This window comes from Canis aureus, chromosome 8 (assembly GCF_053574225.1).
Source record: "Canis aureus isolate CA01 chromosome 8, VMU_Caureus_v.1.0, whole genome shotgun sequence".
NCBI classification, from domain to species: domain Eukaryota; kingdom Metazoa; phylum Chordata; class Mammalia; order Carnivora; family Canidae; genus Canis; species Canis aureus.
The window spans coordinates 76,140,748-76,158,288 of record NC_135618.1 but is presented as its reverse complement, the minus strand read 5'-3'; the positions used below and the strand labels follow the sequence as shown (position 1 = coordinate 76,158,288).

The 17,541-nt window shown below is 44.8% G+C and overlaps 1 protein-coding gene and 1 long non-coding RNA gene across 15 annotated transcripts in view; one reads left to right on the top strand and one right to left on the bottom strand.

Annotated features, from left to right (window-relative positions):
• CALN1 (calneuron 1) overlaps positions 1-17,541 on the top strand; it is a 526,620-nt gene that overhangs the window by 334,413 nt on the left and 174,666 nt on the right. For 13 of the 14 annotated variants that reach the window (XM_077908317.1, XM_077908316.1, XM_077908324.1 and 10 more), the window contains one exon: positions 3,678-3,790. In XM_077908317.1, coding sequence (XP_077764443.1) covers positions 3,678-3,790 — 113 coding nt within the window. Of the gene's footprint in view, positions 1-3,677; positions 3,791-14,400; positions 14,815-17,541 lie in introns of those variants that run through there. The other variant, XM_077908331.1, reaches the window with a different exon arrangement.
• On the bottom strand, positions 2,621-17,303 carry LOC144319762 (uncharacterized). The gene is made up of 4 exons (XR_013385493.1): positions 16,793-17,303; positions 13,261-13,345; positions 8,272-8,457; positions 2,621-7,032 (listed from the first exon to the last, which is right to left on the bottom strand). It is a non-coding gene; the product is annotated as an uncharacterized LOC144319762 (long non-coding RNA).

Here is a 17,541-nt window from a genome sequence, read left to right as displayed (position 1 = left end):
GGTAGATAGTTTGATCATCATCAGACTTTCCAGACCTGCTTCTACCTGGAATGGTTTTCGTGTAAGGGACTTAATGTAAAACCTCCCTTTGAGGTTCTGTCTGTCTCACTTCTGGGATGGATGGAGTCAGGGGGAGGGGACATGAAGACACCCTTCTGGGAGCAGTGTAGATAGCTCATGAGATGTTCCCAGTTCTGTTTGGCCATTAAACTAGGATCTGTTGAAGAGAGCTTTTTATTTTTCTAGTCTAAATCTGAATAGAACCTTGTGCTACTGGTTGGACTGGGGTTGAGCTGTGCATTGGGGTGAGGAGTCTTCATTTATAGCAGGTCTTCAGAGAATGTTCTCTGTACACACACACTCAGGAGCTGGAGCTGAGCACATCCTAAGAGAGGTGTGGGGTCCCACCTAGACTATTTCTGCAACTGTGGGCCTGCGGGAATCTCCCTTTGCTCCATAACAGTAAAAAAAAAAAAAAAAAAAAAAAAAAGGCAGGGGGCTCATATTTTGATCCCCAAAAATCTGAGGTTCCACATGTCCTTTATTAAATAGCACAAAGCAAATTCTCCCACAAACTGGACCTCCTCTAAGTCACAGAAAGTCTGTGCCAAACCACCTGTCCTCCTGCACTGCAATTGGCATTGCCCGTGGGACCCTGAGCTCTCCTTCCCCAGAATTTTCTCTCTGGCCAAGGGTTGGAGTAGTGAATGGGCTGCTCCCCTCATGGGGTCCATCATTTCTGCTTGTCAGCTTTGGGTGTGGTGTTCTCAGCCAAGGGCACCATCTGTGAACACTCCCTGGTGACTTAGACAGCAGCTGCACTTAGACCCTTGAAATACACCAGTTCTACACCGCTGCACTCCCATCACTCTAGGGGGAGCTTTCAGAGAGGGGAGTGATCTCCCTCCTCCTATCCGGAAGGTGGACTGTCCAAAGACAGTAGCCCTATTCTCCTGGCTCTGAGAATCAGGTGCTCTGCTACCTTCTATGGACCACCCCTATTAGACTCCAGGTGAGAGACAGCAGTACTCCCTGCACCAGGGCCAAGAGCTTGAGTGACACAGCTTGGTGGATATATTTTAGTTAAGGTCTCATTAGGGCTTCCTAAATAGTGATCCATGCCCTTGAGCTTCCCAGCCTTTGTGAACTGTTAGATGTTGCCATGGGTGACAGACATTTGGAACGATGCTCACTGCTTACAGAACACCATTCCAGAGGGAGGGCTGGGGAAGGAGATTTATAGTCCTTGGGCCATCTTCTTGTCCAGTGTCTCTGGACCTCTCTCTTCTTCCTCTTCTCCTCCATGTCCCTCTCCTTCTTTTGCAGAGCCACCCCACCACCAGGAGCATTTGTTTCCCTAGTTGCCTTATCCCGTGAAATTTTAATAGTGCAGATATGTTGTATATCTGTTTATGTACTGTGGCCCAAGGAGGGCCACAAACCATTGTAATATCAAGATTGTTTGTCTCCTAGGAATCCATTTTCACCTCATCAAGGGTGATAACTATTTCTCTAGAGAATGCATATTCTAGTCTGAGACCTTCGGGCCATCTAGCCCTGAATGAGCGGGGGCGATTTGGGGTGAGCAGAGGGTCAATACAAGTGTTTAACGAGCGTGCTCTATCTGAAACTTGGAGCTACATAGAGCTAGCTCAGTGTGAATGCCAGGAACGGTGGGCTTTTCTTTTCCTACAGCTTCCAATTTCCTGCTTTCACAAATACTGGATGACTATTTTGGGGCAAATGTATCAGTCTGCATTTAAGAGAGTTTCTTTGCCTTGTATTTTTGGTAAAAAAAAAAGTAGTTATAGGTCAAAAGGCATCAGAATGTTACAGCATCTTAAATTACTGTCAATCGGTATCCGGGAGGAGTGGACCAAGAAGGCATAAGAGAGCCTATCTCCTCTCTGTATCTCCACCAACACTGGGCAGTATTCTTTCTAGAAGTATTGGCTAATTTGAGAGGCAAAATGGTACCTCAGTGATGCTTGATTAGCTTCTCATGATGGCCAGAGAGGGTGGAATTAATTAATTAATTACTAATTAATTAATATCTCAAAGGTGGAATTGAATTAGTTAATTTCGAGGGTGGAATTTTAGATGCCTCTATCCTGTTGAATAGTGAGAGGAAAACCAGTGTCCTCCAGTAGCCCAGTGACTGCCCCATCCATTTGCTGCTAAATTTTCCTTTCCTACTGACTTGTCACTCCTCTCCTACCCCTTTGGATTTTTTTTTTTTAATCTACACTGCAGTGTGTTTCTGGACTTCTTTTTCTGAATTATTGGCATCTTGATGATGACATCTGCTCAGCTTTTTGAAACAGGTTTTGAATGAGAGCTCTTTGAAGGTAGTTGCACTCTGGGAGTGGATTGATGTGTGCACACTTTGGCAAACTCATGTGTAGACACCTGGGCCATCTGCACCAGTTGGGCTAACATGTGGTGAGCTCTTGGGGGAGACGCCCTTTTGAGCAGTTCTAAGGGTGCAGAATGCCACACTGATGAGTCACCGAGGCTCAGGCAGGACCTTGAAGGTCTGTTTTTATCTAAGTTGGCTCAAGTTCACCGTACTGGTCAATATCATGAAAGATGTGGAACTGCGCAAAGGAAAAACAAGCCAGAGATATCATTCATTCATTGCATGAGTACATACAAAGTGCTTGCCATCATGTGGAATATACAAAGAAGTTTCAAACTGGGTCCCTGACCTTGCAGAACTTACAAAGCAGGTGGGAAATAGGTACACAGATCAGTGACTGAGATACAGGCTGATAAGTTCTAGGACAGAGGCACATGAAGGTAGATGGAGAACAACTCTGTCTAGTGAGATGAGGGTCAGAAAGAAAAATAAAAAGAGAACATTATATTTAAGTTCCATCTTAGAGAATGAGATGACGTTCATTAGGCAGACAAGTCGGGGAAGGCATCCTGGATGGAAGGAACAGCATGTACCAGAGGCATGAAGTTCTGAAAAAAGTATGGCATTTTGTGCAGAGGTGGGGAGTAAAAGGCAGCGAAAGGGGTTTGAACACCATCCTGAAGCGATTTCCTTATTTTGATCAAAGATGCCATTGATGTTTATAAAGCGCGATCAGTTATGCTTTGGGGGGAATAAACTACTGTATGGGAGACAGAGTGGAGGTGAGAGTGTGAGAGCAGATAGCCACTCCACTGGTAAGGTTGTAATTTTAATTCGGTGCATTGATTCTTGCAGACATTTTCCCACCATGATGGTGATTGAATTAACAAGGAAGAAAGAGCAAGCGCAGGCTTGGAAGAGGTGAAAGATGTGATGTCTCAGTTTATGTGTGGGTGACAAGGATGAGGAGGTGTGGATGAAGCTGCAATTTCTATGAAATTTACAGCTGGGCCAATTGAGGCCGGACGGTACAGCAGGTGTGAGGGTGGCCACTTGAGTGAGCGGTGCTGGTCGGGCACGGAGGTATAGACCTACTGGCAAATAGTTAGGCATATGTGTTACTGAATGTACCAATATTGCCAGTTTTTTGTTCTCCCCCTTGGTATTTTAAGAATGTTGGACAATTTTCAGTAAAGCTGCCAGCTCTTCATTGGTTGAGGTCACGCCAAGGGGAAAAGCGTGATGGTGTTTATTTCATTGGGCGCAGTAGGTCAATTTCAACAACATTTCAACTCACATTTATATTTTCTCCTTCCAGGGGATGGCCAGGTGGACTTTGATGAATTCATGACAATTCTTGGGCCCAAACTGGTGTCTTCAGAAGGTCGCGATGGTTTTCTTGGAAATACAATAGATAGCATATTCTGGCAGGTGAGTATGAATTTTTAAAAAAATCAGATTTGACAGTAAACATGTGCCTGAGACTAACTTTTGACTCTGAATTGTTGAGCTTCTGTTCAGCGTGTGAAGATCTCTTCTGAGCTAGGGTGACATATGTTCCTAGAACTGGATGTGGAAGTAGAGGTCCACACTAGATCCTCTGAACAAAGTATCAAAACTATACTCATTTAAAGTTAGGCTGAGCTAACTATCTCCCTATATAACCAGAAACAGTTATCCATTTGGGAGGAAATATACTCCACTTCTGATACACAGAAGTTTTTTTCCTGGGGGCACTTAGAAAGTACACTGTTGGGACTGCCTGAGCCCAGTTCTATCCCTGGTTCCAAGATATCCTTGTTGAGAGGAAGGCCAGGTTGCCTCATGTGTTTAGATCCTATCAATATCCTTTTTCTTAATAGGACAGAATAGTTTTATCTAAGAGTTTGTGTTAGATGCCTCTCAATTTGTTCCTATTTCTATCTCGTAAGATCTCTTAAGACATTTCAAATATTTACACTCAAATTGTTAAGGTGCTACAAATCATTTTGATATTCATTCTTTAGTCTTAATAGGTGACTATCAGTTCATGATTATGGAATTTGGGCAATGGGTTGTGAACCACTATTTTTAAAATTTGAGTGAAATAATTTGTCAAGTTAAATTGAATTGTTGGTTATACATGTAAAGCATCACTCCAGTACAGTGCAGTTTTTTAAATTTTTTGATGTGTTTTTTTTTTCTTAACCAAAGATAATTCTCTAATCTAGGTAAACATTACAGTTGACATGTATCTCTAGTCTTATTCTGCTACCTATCTTGCATGTAACCAACAAGCACTTGGTAAGAACACATTACATGCCTTATAGTCTATCACTGGGTGTTTCACAAAAGACATTGAAAACATAATCTTGGCTATTTAAGTTTGGCTGGGGAAACACTTTTAAGAGAGAAAAAACAGAAGAGATTCTTGGTGTGATGGTTACCAGACTAATCTCTTGAAGCCTGGGACTTCATGGTTAGCATCCTCAGCACCTCACACATAATATACACTAGACTCTCAATAACTATTTTTTGAATAGAATGAATAGCAGTTCCATAAGGGAGACAAATGTGGTCTTGAGGGGTCAGATAAGACTTCAGGAAATGGGAACACTTGCTTCAAACTTTGAGATATGGCAGGGAGTGATGAAGAAATAAAAAAGGAGTTCCAGGCTTGTCACGATAGGTTTGAATAGAGTGGAGACCATAAGCACAGGGTAATCATTGACCATGATGAAGGTTTAGTCTGCCAGGCTTTGCTGGCAGAAAGGTTTTAGGACATGAGCAAAGAGAAGACTTGAGATGATCCCAAGGTCCCTGAATGGCAGGGGTAGGGTCATGGAAAAAAGAAGTCTTTGTGTGGATTTGAATTCTAAGTTGGCCATGTTGACTGTAAGATGAGGGTCCAAAAACTAAGAGAGGGAGGCAAGTCCATGGCTAGATGCATGCAGGGATGGACCACAGATGAGAGCCCAGGGCTGGAAATCCGGATTTATTATCCATCAGAGCTGGTGCATGAAATCATAGGCAAGGATGAGCTCACCAAGAAAAGCTGCATAAATGAAGATGAACAGAGAGGCAGGACCTGGCTCTGGAGGACATCCAGGGGCAGGGGAGAGTGACACACTAGAATGTGTCCTGAAACTGCCTCCCCAAACTGTGGTTATGATCGGCCCTGCCCTTCCCCAGAGAAGGACTTCCGTGGTTCTACTTGCCATGTGACGAGAATATTTCACTGCTTATGTAACCCTTCAGGTGTGACTCAATACTTGGAAGGACATACAGGTAGGGGCCTTTGGCAGAAAGGAAAAATGAACCCACAGTTAAGAAGATGGGGAAACATTGTTTCTCACCAAGCTGTGTTCCAGCCCAAACAGATCCACTCTGGATAAACATTTGGGAGCTCTTTCTCTGCCTGATTTATTTCGTCTCGCTTGTGCTTTATTTCCCACTCTCAGTGCTCTTTCTACCCTTTGCCTCTGCCTTCATGGCCCCCTGTAGTCTGGAATAATGCTACCTGCCTTCTGGGCTCTGAGCATTCTTCCTGGCCCTGGAGGCCAAGGAGCTCTAGGTACTTAACCTCCACCTTAAGTAGAAGCCTCGTATATCTTCCAGATGCTTCATAGTAGAACATCTACACAGCAAGGAGATATTTCTCCCTATATCTTGACTGCCTCTACCATAATTCGGACATGCTATTATGTCCACGAAGTCTCTGTTTTTGCCTTATTAGAGACCCTCTTCCTCACCTGGGGAGACAAACAGGATGGGGAAAAGCAAATAAAGGGGGAAAATGCCATTCTGAAATATTTAAATGAATGCAGGGACACAAGGCTTCCATGGCAGTGGTTTGTCCTGCTGGTCCTCATGCAGCTCAGAATTTTATGACTAGCAAAGGAGAACAGAGACATCTATCAATTCTCAGTAGTCAGCTGTACCCTCCCACGCTGCATCCCCACCCCCACCCCCGGTCTATTCCGAGACAGCATGAATAAATTGTACTTAAAACGTCCAGAGCATCCGGTTCTTCCTGGAAAAAAAGTTCACATTCCCAGTGCTTGAGTGATTTTTTCAGGTTTAAAAGAAGGCTCTGTGTGTGTGCGTGAATGTTCGTATATGCATGCGTATGTGTGTGTGTTTCCTTTGTTACAGTGGTTGAAGATTTATAGAAGAAAAGTCGCGGAATGAGGTCTTTCTGCCTCTGAACAGACAGGGGCATATTGATACCGGGAGGTACTGACACTCCAGCGGGAGGAGATGGTTTACTTAAGACACTCTGATGAGGCTGCTCACCAGGGACAAATTCAGTTTCTTGTAGATACAGATAGGATGTTATACTTAGCAGGGCACGTGAGTGACCTATTTGCTGCAAAATATATTCGCTGTAGCTTGTGATGTAGAACAACAATAAAGATGTATGATATCATGGTTCCTGTGGGTCACGAATCGGAAAGCAGCCAGGTGAGTGGTCCTTGCTCGGCGTCATGAGGTTGCAGTTAAGATGCTGGCTGGGGCAGTGGTCATTTGAAGGCTTGACTTGGGGCTAGAGGAAGTGCTTCAAGGTAGCTCACCCATGTGGCTGGCAAGGTGACGAGGGCTGTTGGCAGGAGGCCTCAGGTCCTTGCCACATGGATCCCCCAGCCCCTGCAGTGTTGCTTGAGTATCTTTATGATGTGGCAGCTGGCTTCCCTCTGAACAAATGATGCAAGAGAGCACAAGACAGAAGCTATGGTGTCATTTCTGGCCTCCCCTTGTAAGTCAAACCCCATCATTTCTGGAATACCCTCTTGGGTACGTAGCCCATCCCCATTCGGTGGGGGAGAGGAACACCTCCTGGTGAATACCCAGAGGCAGCTGTCGTCAGGACCCATTTTGGAGACTGGCTTCAGCTTCTGGCCCGACGTTGGCCCCACTGCCTTGGCTTTCCCCAGCCTTTGGTTCCTTCTAACCTCAGAGGAAAACTGACTGTGGCTGTTTTCTGTGTTCTCAGAAGTGATCCTAGAAGGCACTAGGCTCCTCTTGCTAATTATTTTTTTTTATTTGTAAAGATTTTATTTATTTATTCACAATAGACACAGGGAGAGGCAGAGACACAGGCAGAGGGAGAAGCAGGCTCCCTGTGGGGAGCCCAATGCGGGACTCGATCCTAGGACCCCGGGATCACGCCCCGAGCCAAAGGCAGAGGCTCCACTGCTGAGCCCCCAGGTGCCCCTCCTCTTGCTAATTAAATCATCCTCCTGTGCTCCCTCCTCACCTGCGTTATAGCCCACAGTGCCAAGAGGAAAATAAAAGCAACTGGGATCTGCAACAATAGCTATTCATCCGTTGGTACTTATCCCGAAAGTCAGGAGCCCCTGGCTCTTTGCAGGAAATTGGTATCAGTGAAGGTGGGGTGGAATTGGCTACTAACGCAGCCTCCTTCCTGAGGAGGAGGGTCTGAGGGCCATACCCCAGGGTCTCTGCCCTCCCAGGGTACGAAGCCCTCTGGGGTGAGGTTCCCAGATTTCTTGGCAGCCAGTTCAGAGCCTCTCCCTTATGTGGCAGGTAATAACTGCTGGAAATTTTTATTATATTCTTGCCCTTTGTTCATCAGGTTTCTGTGTGTTTGCCACTACTGCAAGTGACATTCTTGGGAAGGAAATGCGAAAGGGCGTTTGAAGTCAGCCTTAGGACTTGGTGTGTGTTGACCATGGAGAGGAGGAAATGGAAGGGCTGAAGGGGGCTAGGGCTCAGGATGGGATGGTTTTCATGTTCAGTGCTTTGGGTTGATTGCACCTGCAGGGAAGTGGGGTCCTCAGAGTCTCTACTGTTCTGCCATTCATTGGTGCTCCACACCCTGACTCCACTTGCACCCAAGAAGGGGGGTCCTTAATACAGGAGATGGCCCTGCTGGGAGGGGACAGAGCCCAGTTTCTGCATCACAGGCTTACCTGAGTCACCACAGCAACCCTTTGTCTGCCTTGTCTTCCCCGGGGCCTCCAGCACCGTGCAGCACTGTTCTGCAGCAGGTTTGCAGATAGCACGCAATAGAGAGGATCATGGCGAGGATCATGGCAGATGGAACAGCTCTTACAGCCCAGGGGTCCAGCCAACATTTCTGTCAGACTCTTCTCCCTCTGAAGAAAGAGAGATGAGTCCCGTATTGGCTGGGAGAGCTGAGATTTGTTTGTCTTACTGGAAGGTGTAGGTGAAACACCTAAGGCTCCTTTGCTACCGATTTTTATCGTATCACAACCAAACCTGATGCATTAAGACCTCATGAGTTTAGACTTTCTGTCTTAAGGAATAAAACACATAAGTATCTAAGCAAACGAATCAGTTCACTGGATGCTGCGGGGTGCATGGGAGTGCATCCGAGGCTAGAGGTCAAGAAACAGGAAACTCACATGGGCTCCCTGGTTTTTGTGCATGCTCCTGAGTATTGGCTGAATGTCCTGAGCCTTGCTTGCCTATGCATGTGCAAGCTGGTCACCGTCATAGCTCGTTTATCTCACAGCTATGTGCAATATCCAAGACACTGAATTATCCTCACATAAAAATGTGTGGGACACCCACCCCCGGATTTGGTCCACATCAAGGCCTGCCATGCTGACTTCTCCCAACTGCAGGCCTGCTCGGCTTCATTTCCAGCTGTCCACTCCTCCCCATCTGGTGGGAGAATACACAGCAGATGTAGTCAGATCCCTACAGCTGCTCCCCAGGAATCTCTCCAGGCTTGGCCTCTGTCCCTCCATCCCAGACCCTTGCTCTGGTCTCATGTCTTCCATGGCATTCCATTTCTACTATGGTCCAACTCCTGATTGCTGACCTGTGCTCTGATCCAAAGGCCACTCCTTACTGGCCTGGGGCCCAGGGTTTTTGCTTAGGCCATGTATGTGCTGGTCCCAGGGATACAGCTGAGACGAGCAGGGCACTGTGCTTAAAATTCTTGACTCATGGGCAATTGAAAGCACTTGATGTTCCATGCTCGTGACATATGAAAGGAGCACTACACAAAGCTACATTATGATCCGGATCTGTTATGCATAAAAGTACGGGAAAAAAGTATATCAAAATGTTAACAGTGATCTGTCATGTGTGGTAGGATGATGAGCGATCCCATCTTTCTGTATTTTCCAAAATCTCGACAGCGGGCATGAGTTAATTCTAACATCAGAGAAAGAAAATTAAAGGAAAGAAAATGAAATTCCTAGCAAGTCAAGACCCTATTAAATATCTATAATTCAGGGGTATCTGGGTGGCTGACTGTTTGAGCATCTGCCTTTAGCTCAGGTCATGACCCCGGGGTCCTGGGATCAAGTCCCACATCGAGCTCCCTGCATCGAGCCTACTTCTCCCTCTGCCTCTGTCCTTGCCTCTCTGTGTCTCTCATGAATAGATAAATAAAATATTTTAAAAATATATCTATAATTTTTTCATCTGTAAAACTGGAGATTACCTGGCCCATGAGGCTGACTGTTGGTAAAACTTGCAGGGCAAGCAAGCAAACAAATAAACAACAACAACAACAACAACAACAAAACAGAAGAAATCATAGTCCATCATGTAAGGTATTTGTTGCAGGGGGCCAAGGCCTAGAAAACACTGAGATCTTCACTGTCTTAACATTAAGAATAAATTGCATTGCAGGAGGCTGAGTCTCTCTTCACATCAAATCTGGCACCAACAGGATCTTTCTCCCCCCAGTATTTTGTCAATGTGCCACTCTATCAGTTTTGGATCTAAAAACTGCTGCTCCCTAGATCTTAATCATTGAACAGAACCTAAATAGCTTTCAGAAGCGGTGCCCATCACAAGGCCCATTAGATTGACAGCTAGTGCTTGAATTCCCAAAGTGATTTCATTTGTGAAATATGGAGTATGGAAAGCATTAGCATCATCAGCAGAAGTCTTGAAGTGTGGTTCCTGAACCAGCAGCACCAGCATCACCTGGAACCAGTTAGAAACGCAAATGTTAGGGTCCCACCACTCACTGAATTGGAAAGTCAGGGGGGTGGGTCCAGCAGCCTGGGTTTCAGTGAGCCCTGCAGATGACTCTGACGCTCACTCTGGTTTGAAAGCCACTGAAATTTCAGGGAGCCTGGCATCTGGTCCCACTTACTGGTCTGAGCCAGACCTTTGTAGTTGGTGTTTCTCATATTTATCCATATTCATAAGTGTTAGTCTATAGGTTTTAACTGTTTTTAAAAGGTGGAGAAATCATATGTCAATAGGTAACTAGTTACCTAAGTAGGAAATGCCTTTCCAAGGGTTAACACAATGAAAGGATCATTAAAAGCATTAACTGGGGCACCTGGGTGGCTCAGTAGCTTAAGCATCCAACTCTTGATTTCAGCTCAGAGCATGATCTCATGATCTCAGAGTCATGAGATCGAGCCCTGCATCAGGCTCTGTGCTCAGTGCAAAGTCCGCTTGAGAGTCTCTCTCTCTCCCTCTGCTCACTCACTCACTTTCTCTCTCAAATAAAATAAGTAAAATGTTTTTAAAAGTATTAAACTATTAAATGGGGGGGGTTTGGTCATTTATCAGTTTATTTAAAAAATTAAGAACAAGACAATAATTTAGTAGAAGTACCACTGGGTGGGGAAGAGAGGGTGAGAAAGGAGATGCTGGGGGCAAGTTCATTCTCTGTACAGAGATGCAGGGAAAATTTCACATAGCTTTCAAGACTGCCTGGTGAAAGGAAAAAAAAAAAAAAAAGGAAGGGGGAGTTATATAGGTCCCAATACTTGTTACTGCTCTTTATCAAAATAGTACACATACCTGCACAAATAAAATCGCAAAACAGTGTTGCCACTTTTTCAAGAAAACAAAACAAAAATTAGTGATTTCTTTTTCCTCTTTGTTTTTAAAAAGTCATCGTCATCTTTTTAAACTACTAATTGAAAGAATTTTCAGGGACGCCTGGGTGGCTCAGCAGTTGAGCGTCTGCCTTTGGCTCAGGTCATGATCCCACGGTCCCACTCTCCCGTGCAGAGCCTGCTTCTCCCTCTGCCTATGTCTCTGCCTCTCGCTCCCTCTATGTCTTGAATAATAAGTAAACTCTTTTTAAAAAAAAAAATTTCAAAATGGAACAGGAAAAATATGGCAACGGACAAAATAAAGCATATGTGAAGAGCATTGCTAAAGCAATCTGAAAACCTCTTAATAGACAAATAGAATAAGGAATAACATACAGGGAATCCCCTGGTGGCTCAGCGGTTTGGCGCCTGCCTTCAGCCCAGGGCGTGATCCTAGAGACCCGGGATCGAGTCCCACATCAGGCTCCCTGCATGGAGCCTGCTTCTCCCTCTGCCTGTGTCTCTGCCTCCCCGCCTCCTGTGTCTCTCATGAATAAATAAATAAAATATTTAAAAAACAAAACCATACAATTGGTCAATACTTCAATAAACATAATCAAAACAGTTCAGCCTCACTAGAAATCTAAGAAATGTAAATTAAAATAGTTGGATAACGTTTTTCACCCATCAGATTGGAAAAGAATAAAACCAGGATAGTACTCAGTGCTGTCAAGAGTGGGATAAAATGGACAAACTCATATGCTCACATGGTAGAAAATGTAAATTGTACAACTTTCTGGAACACTATCTGGTGATATTTAGCTACAACTTTTCAGATGTTAAATCCTATAATTAAAAATAATTCTAGGGCAGCCCCGGTGGCACAGTGGTTTAGTGCCACCTGCAGCCCAGGGTGTGATCCTGGAGACCCGGGATCGAGTCCCACGTCGGGCTCTCTGCCTGGAGCCTGCTTCTCCCTCTGCCTGTGTCTCTGCCTCTCTCTCTCTCTGTGTCTCTCATGAATAAATAAATAAAATCTTTAAAAAAATAAAATAAATAAAAAATAAAAGTAATTCTATGTCTAAGACTTTCATATGAAATTAGAGATGTAGAAAAGGCACTTACAAAGCTGGAATATTGTACAATTATTTAAAATAATATTTTCACTCTACAGTCTGTAGCGTTTGAATGTACAGTCTAATCACATTGCTGTCGTACATCTGTTATATATCCATTTATATTCACAGACAAACACTGGAGAAAATGCAGTAATTCTGACGATGTTAATTGTTATGGATTGGGATAAAGGCTAATGGCATTTTTTTCTTTATCCTTATTTCTATTTCCTGAAATTTCTACATTAAGCTATCTGATCTATTCTGTTATTAGTCAGTGAAATTAACAAAACCTCAAGTTAACAGAATCATATTATGAAACAACTATTTTCAGTGGTAAAATAGTGGAGTTCCTAATAGACATGCCCATTGTCTTGGTAAACAAAGTGCAAAGTTGGTAGGAGAGTATAAAAGCATATAATCAAAATTGCAGCCATCAACCACCAGAAGGGAAAACGCATGGAGGCATCTGATTGGGGGCCACCCACCCAAATCTCTGTGTGGCCCTCTGTGCCCTCTGCTGTGGAAGGCACAGGAAGCCCAAGGCCAGCTGTCAGCACTCCCTCCTCCCAGCATGGCAGTCACCTTCCATCAATTAGTATGTTGAAAACCCACACTTTAGGAGAATGTCTAAATTGAACTTGGAATCAGGAAAAAAAAAAAAAAAACCTGAAAATAATTTTTAAAACCTTTCCTAAATAAACTCATAACTGGTTCTTGAGTCCGTGCCTGGGATGCGCTGACAAGTGACCTCAGCCAGTAAGAGGAGAACATCACTGGTCACATTATCAGGAAAGTGCTGGCACCAGTGGCTTCATTCTTATATCTAAATAGAATCTCCCCAAGTTAGTTAAGTAGGCTCCATGCCCAGCACGGAGCTTGATGTGAGGCTTGAACTCACAATCTTGAGATCAAAACCTGAGTGAGATCTAGAGTCCTGCACTCAACTGGCCGAGCCACCCAAGACACCCTGAATCTTCCCAAATTTTATATGAAGTTCTTTTCTTTTATTCAATCTACTTACCCTCAGAGGTCTAACACACAGGGCCTGTGTGTTATGTGAGCCCTGTAGACTCTCGGGACAGCGTAGAATTCTCATCTACAGTTACCTAAATGCAGAGGACAGGAGAAAAGGAAAGATGGTGGGCTGATTTTCTCAAGGGTAGAATCTTTCATGAAAGTGCACAGGAAGCAGAGAAAGGAGCTAGGCAGGTGTGAAAGCTGATGGGGACCTCCCGGGGCCAGGCAGACAGATCCTCAAAAACCCCGCAACAAGCAGCACCCAAAGGCAGGCTTCTGCAGGGGACAGGGGTCCCTGTGCTGCAGTGTCCTGGAGACACTTTCTAAAAATAAAACACTTTATCGAAATATGATTCACGTGTAAAGCTGTCCACATTTAATATGCACAACTCAGAGTCTGGAGGGAAGTGTACATTCACGAAACCATCATCACCATCAAGGTAGATACGCAAATCTGGCCTCTTCCAGTGTTTCCTCCCCACTCCTTGTTGCTGCTGCTCCTCCTTTGTGTGTGTGAGAAGAACACAGAAGATCTACCCTCTTAGCAAATTTTAAGTACACCATATTGTTAGCTATAGGCACTAATGCTGGGTGGTAGCTGTCCAGACCTCGTTGGTCGTGCGCAGCTGCGACTGTGTCCCCTGTGACCATGACCCACCCGGCTCCCCTGCTCCCAGCCCTTGGCACCCGCATTCTACTCTGCTTCTGTGGGTTTGACTCGGATGTCTCATGTAAGTGAGATGGCGCAGTTGTTTGCTGGAGACACCTTCTGACCACAGCTCCAGGGATCTTGTTGCCACAGGACAGAGTTCCTGAGGTTCACAGGCTCAGCCGGGGAGGTGAGAGGAAGGAACCCAAGCCGCCTTCCGTGGCGCGTGGGTCCTTCTCACCAAGCTCCCGATCCTCTCTCTGCCAGACTCTGGTTGCACTCCCACACGTTTGTTGAGATGCCACCTTGTAGATCTTTATCTTTTTACCATTATAAATACGATTTTAATTTTGTCATTGTAAGTTTCTAACCACTTTCTGCCATTATCAGGGTTTGGGAATTTTGGCTTTTATCTGACTTCCTTACTGAATTCTCTCTTTAGAGGTCATGTACTTTTCAGTTGGTTTTTTTTTTTTTTTTTTTTTGGTTCTGTAGGTGACTTTGTCTACAGATTGCAGTGATTTTGTTTCCTTCCATCTGACACTATTTCAGTTCCATGTATATTAACGAAACCTGCTTATTAGTTATAAATGAGAAGGGTGAGATTTGATGTTGATATTAGGAAATTAACTTCTTACTTACCAACAGTTTATTTAATATGGATATATGATAACTTTTTGCAAATGTCCTTTGAATATCTCATAAGATCACATGATTATTCATATTTAACTTACTGATATAGTGATTAATAAGCTTCATAATATCAAACAATTTTTACATTCTTAAGATTAATGTTAGTTGTCATGATAGGTTGTTTTCTTAGTGTAATTTGAATTTGTAATGCAATTTTAAAATTTGATTTGACACCAATTTTGATTTCTTCATCCATATTTATAAATAAAAGTGGCCTCTAGTTTATACAAAACTGTAAGTGTCATTGTTAGGTTTTGAAATATATTGTTCTACCATGATAAAATTCATTTGTCAAGTTTCTATCATATTTTGTCACCTACAATAAATTATACACTGTATACATTTATTTATGACCTTAAATTTGAGTGGCCTAGTTCATAAAACTGCCTAGATCTAGTGGTACAGTTTTTCTTTTGGTTTTGGGGATCTTTTTTTGAGGTATTTCTTTGATGGTAACTTTTAATTGTTCTGTTTTGAAAATTTATATTATCTTAAGGAAGTTTCCAATTCTTCAAAATTACTTAATTTACGAACATGTACTTGTACACAAAACCGTTTAAAAATTTATTTGCCAGTATCTTTTTACCATTACTACAGCTTTTTCCCCCTTATTTTTCCAGCTTTATTGAGAAATAACTGATATACAGCACTTTGTCAATATAAGGCATACTTCACAGTGATTTGACTTACATATATTGTGAATTGATTACCAAAGTAAGTTTGACATTGGTCATCCCACTTAGATGCCAAAAAAGAAAAATATTTTTTCCCTCTGATGAGAATGCTCAGAATCTCCTCTCTCAACAACTTCCAATTACACCACACAGCAGAGTTAACTATGGTTATTAGGTTGTACTTTATATCCCTAGTACTTATTTATCTTGTAACTGGAAATTTTACCTCTTCTTAAAAGTAAAAAAAAAAAAAAAAATTCTTTATCTGAGTATATTTGACACTCAAATGTTACAGTAGTTTCAGACGTACAAGAGAGTGAGTCCACATCTATAGGTATTATGCTGTTCTCACCACAAATGGAGTGTTACAGCTTCTCTCTTATTTATTTATTTATTCATTCATTCATTCATTCATTCATTCGAGACAGAGAGAGAGAGAGAGAGAGAGAGAGAGGCAGAGACACAGGCAGAGGGAGAAGCAGGCTCCATGCAGGGAGCCTGATGTGGGACTCGATCCCCGGTCTCCAGGATCAGGCCCTGGGATGAAGGCGGCGCTAAACCGCTGAGCCCCCCGGGCTGCCCTATAGCTTCTCTTAATAGTAATTTTTGTTTTTCTTATTTTGAATTAATGTATGCCATAAAGTTATTTATTTTACTGATTTTTTGAAAAAAAGTTTTCTTTGTTTTTTCCCTGTTTCCTATCTTCATTTCCTTTCTGCTTTCTTTACTGTTATTATTTATAAATTTCTGTGTTAAAGGATTATTTTAGGGGGGCCTGGGAGGCTCAGGTGGTTAGGCATCTGCCTTTGGCTCAGGTCATGGTCTCAGGGTCCTGGGGCCGAGCACCACATTATTCTCCCTGCTGACGGAGGAGTCCGCTTCTCCCTCTGCCTCTGACCCTCCTTCCCGCTTGTGCTCTCTCTCTTACTCTGTCTCACATAAATAAATAAAATATATTTAAAAAAAGGATTATTATATTTAGTTCTTTTTTTTTTTATGAATGAAGGAATTTAGATACGACTTTCCTATTAGTACAGCTTTATGAGCACGCCGAGATTCTGCTCGGTAGTGTTACCATTTACTATGTGGTTAACATCTTCCTTCACTCAGTAGCGACCTTAGGGAATATTGCTGAACGCTTTGTTGAATCATTTGTTATTAACTTCTCATTTTATGATTCCATGGCAGCCATAGGATGCCACTTACGCAGTCTCTTCTTCGTACGATTGTGCCACTCCGTGGGTCTCAGTGTGTGTTCACCTTCTGCGAGCGTGGCTGGGTGTTGGGCAGACCACCTTCACCTTCACGGGTTGTAGGAAATAGGGCCATGTGCCCTTGCCACGAGCATCCCGTTAAAGCCTTGCATGCCCCGGTACGTTCCGTACCTGCTCAGGCTGTCTTGGATGGATGGTGCGGAGGGTCTCATTCTGTTTCTTTCGTTTTCTGGGTGTGTGTGTGTGTGTGTCTGATACTGTCATCATTCTTGGGTCGCCTCAGCGGCCCACTCAGCAAGTGCTTACCTTGTTGGGCCAGCGTGGTCGTCGCCGCGAGCGGCTGCCACGCGTGTCGCCCCCCTGCAGTCTGTGTCCTGGCGTGCGGGGTACAGGGCAGACAGACGCTAAGGAAGCGGCTCCTCTCATCCCAGGTGACACTCGGTTCTTGGACATACACAAATGGGGCTACCAAGCAGGGGGCAGTCGGGGCGGGTGCTCCGCGACTGTCAACCGAGCGTGCGGAGGGGGGGACGAAGTGACACCCGGGCCCCCCCGGAGCATGGGCGAGCCCCGGCGTGCGAGCCCCGCGGGCAGCTCCAGGGCCCCGCGGTGAGACAAGCCCGGGGAAGACCCGGCGGGCAGCGGAAGCCTGGTAGGACAGCAGCTGGACAGGTCAGCAGAGACCAGCCCCCGTGGGCCCTCGCAGGCCCGTGTTGGGGCGCGGGTTCGCCGGAGAGTGGGCGAGACGCCCCAAGGCTGAGGCGAACTCTCCCGCGGCCCGGGCGCCAGCGCCAGCCTCTGCCCCTGCCCCTGCCCCTGCCCCGCGCGGAGCTCCGCCCGGCGCCCCGCCCCGCGGGCTCCGGGGGGGGGGGAGTCCCCGGCGGCGGCGCACGCGCACAGGGGCGGCCCCCGGCGCCAAGCTTGGCCCAAGTCGCGCCGATCACGCCTACTCCTGCCCCATTGGCCCGAGGTTAGTCACGTGGACGGCCAGGCGTCGGTCGCGTTGCCGCACCCGGCGGCAAGGGGTGTCGGGAGATGTAGTCTTTCCTCTGGAC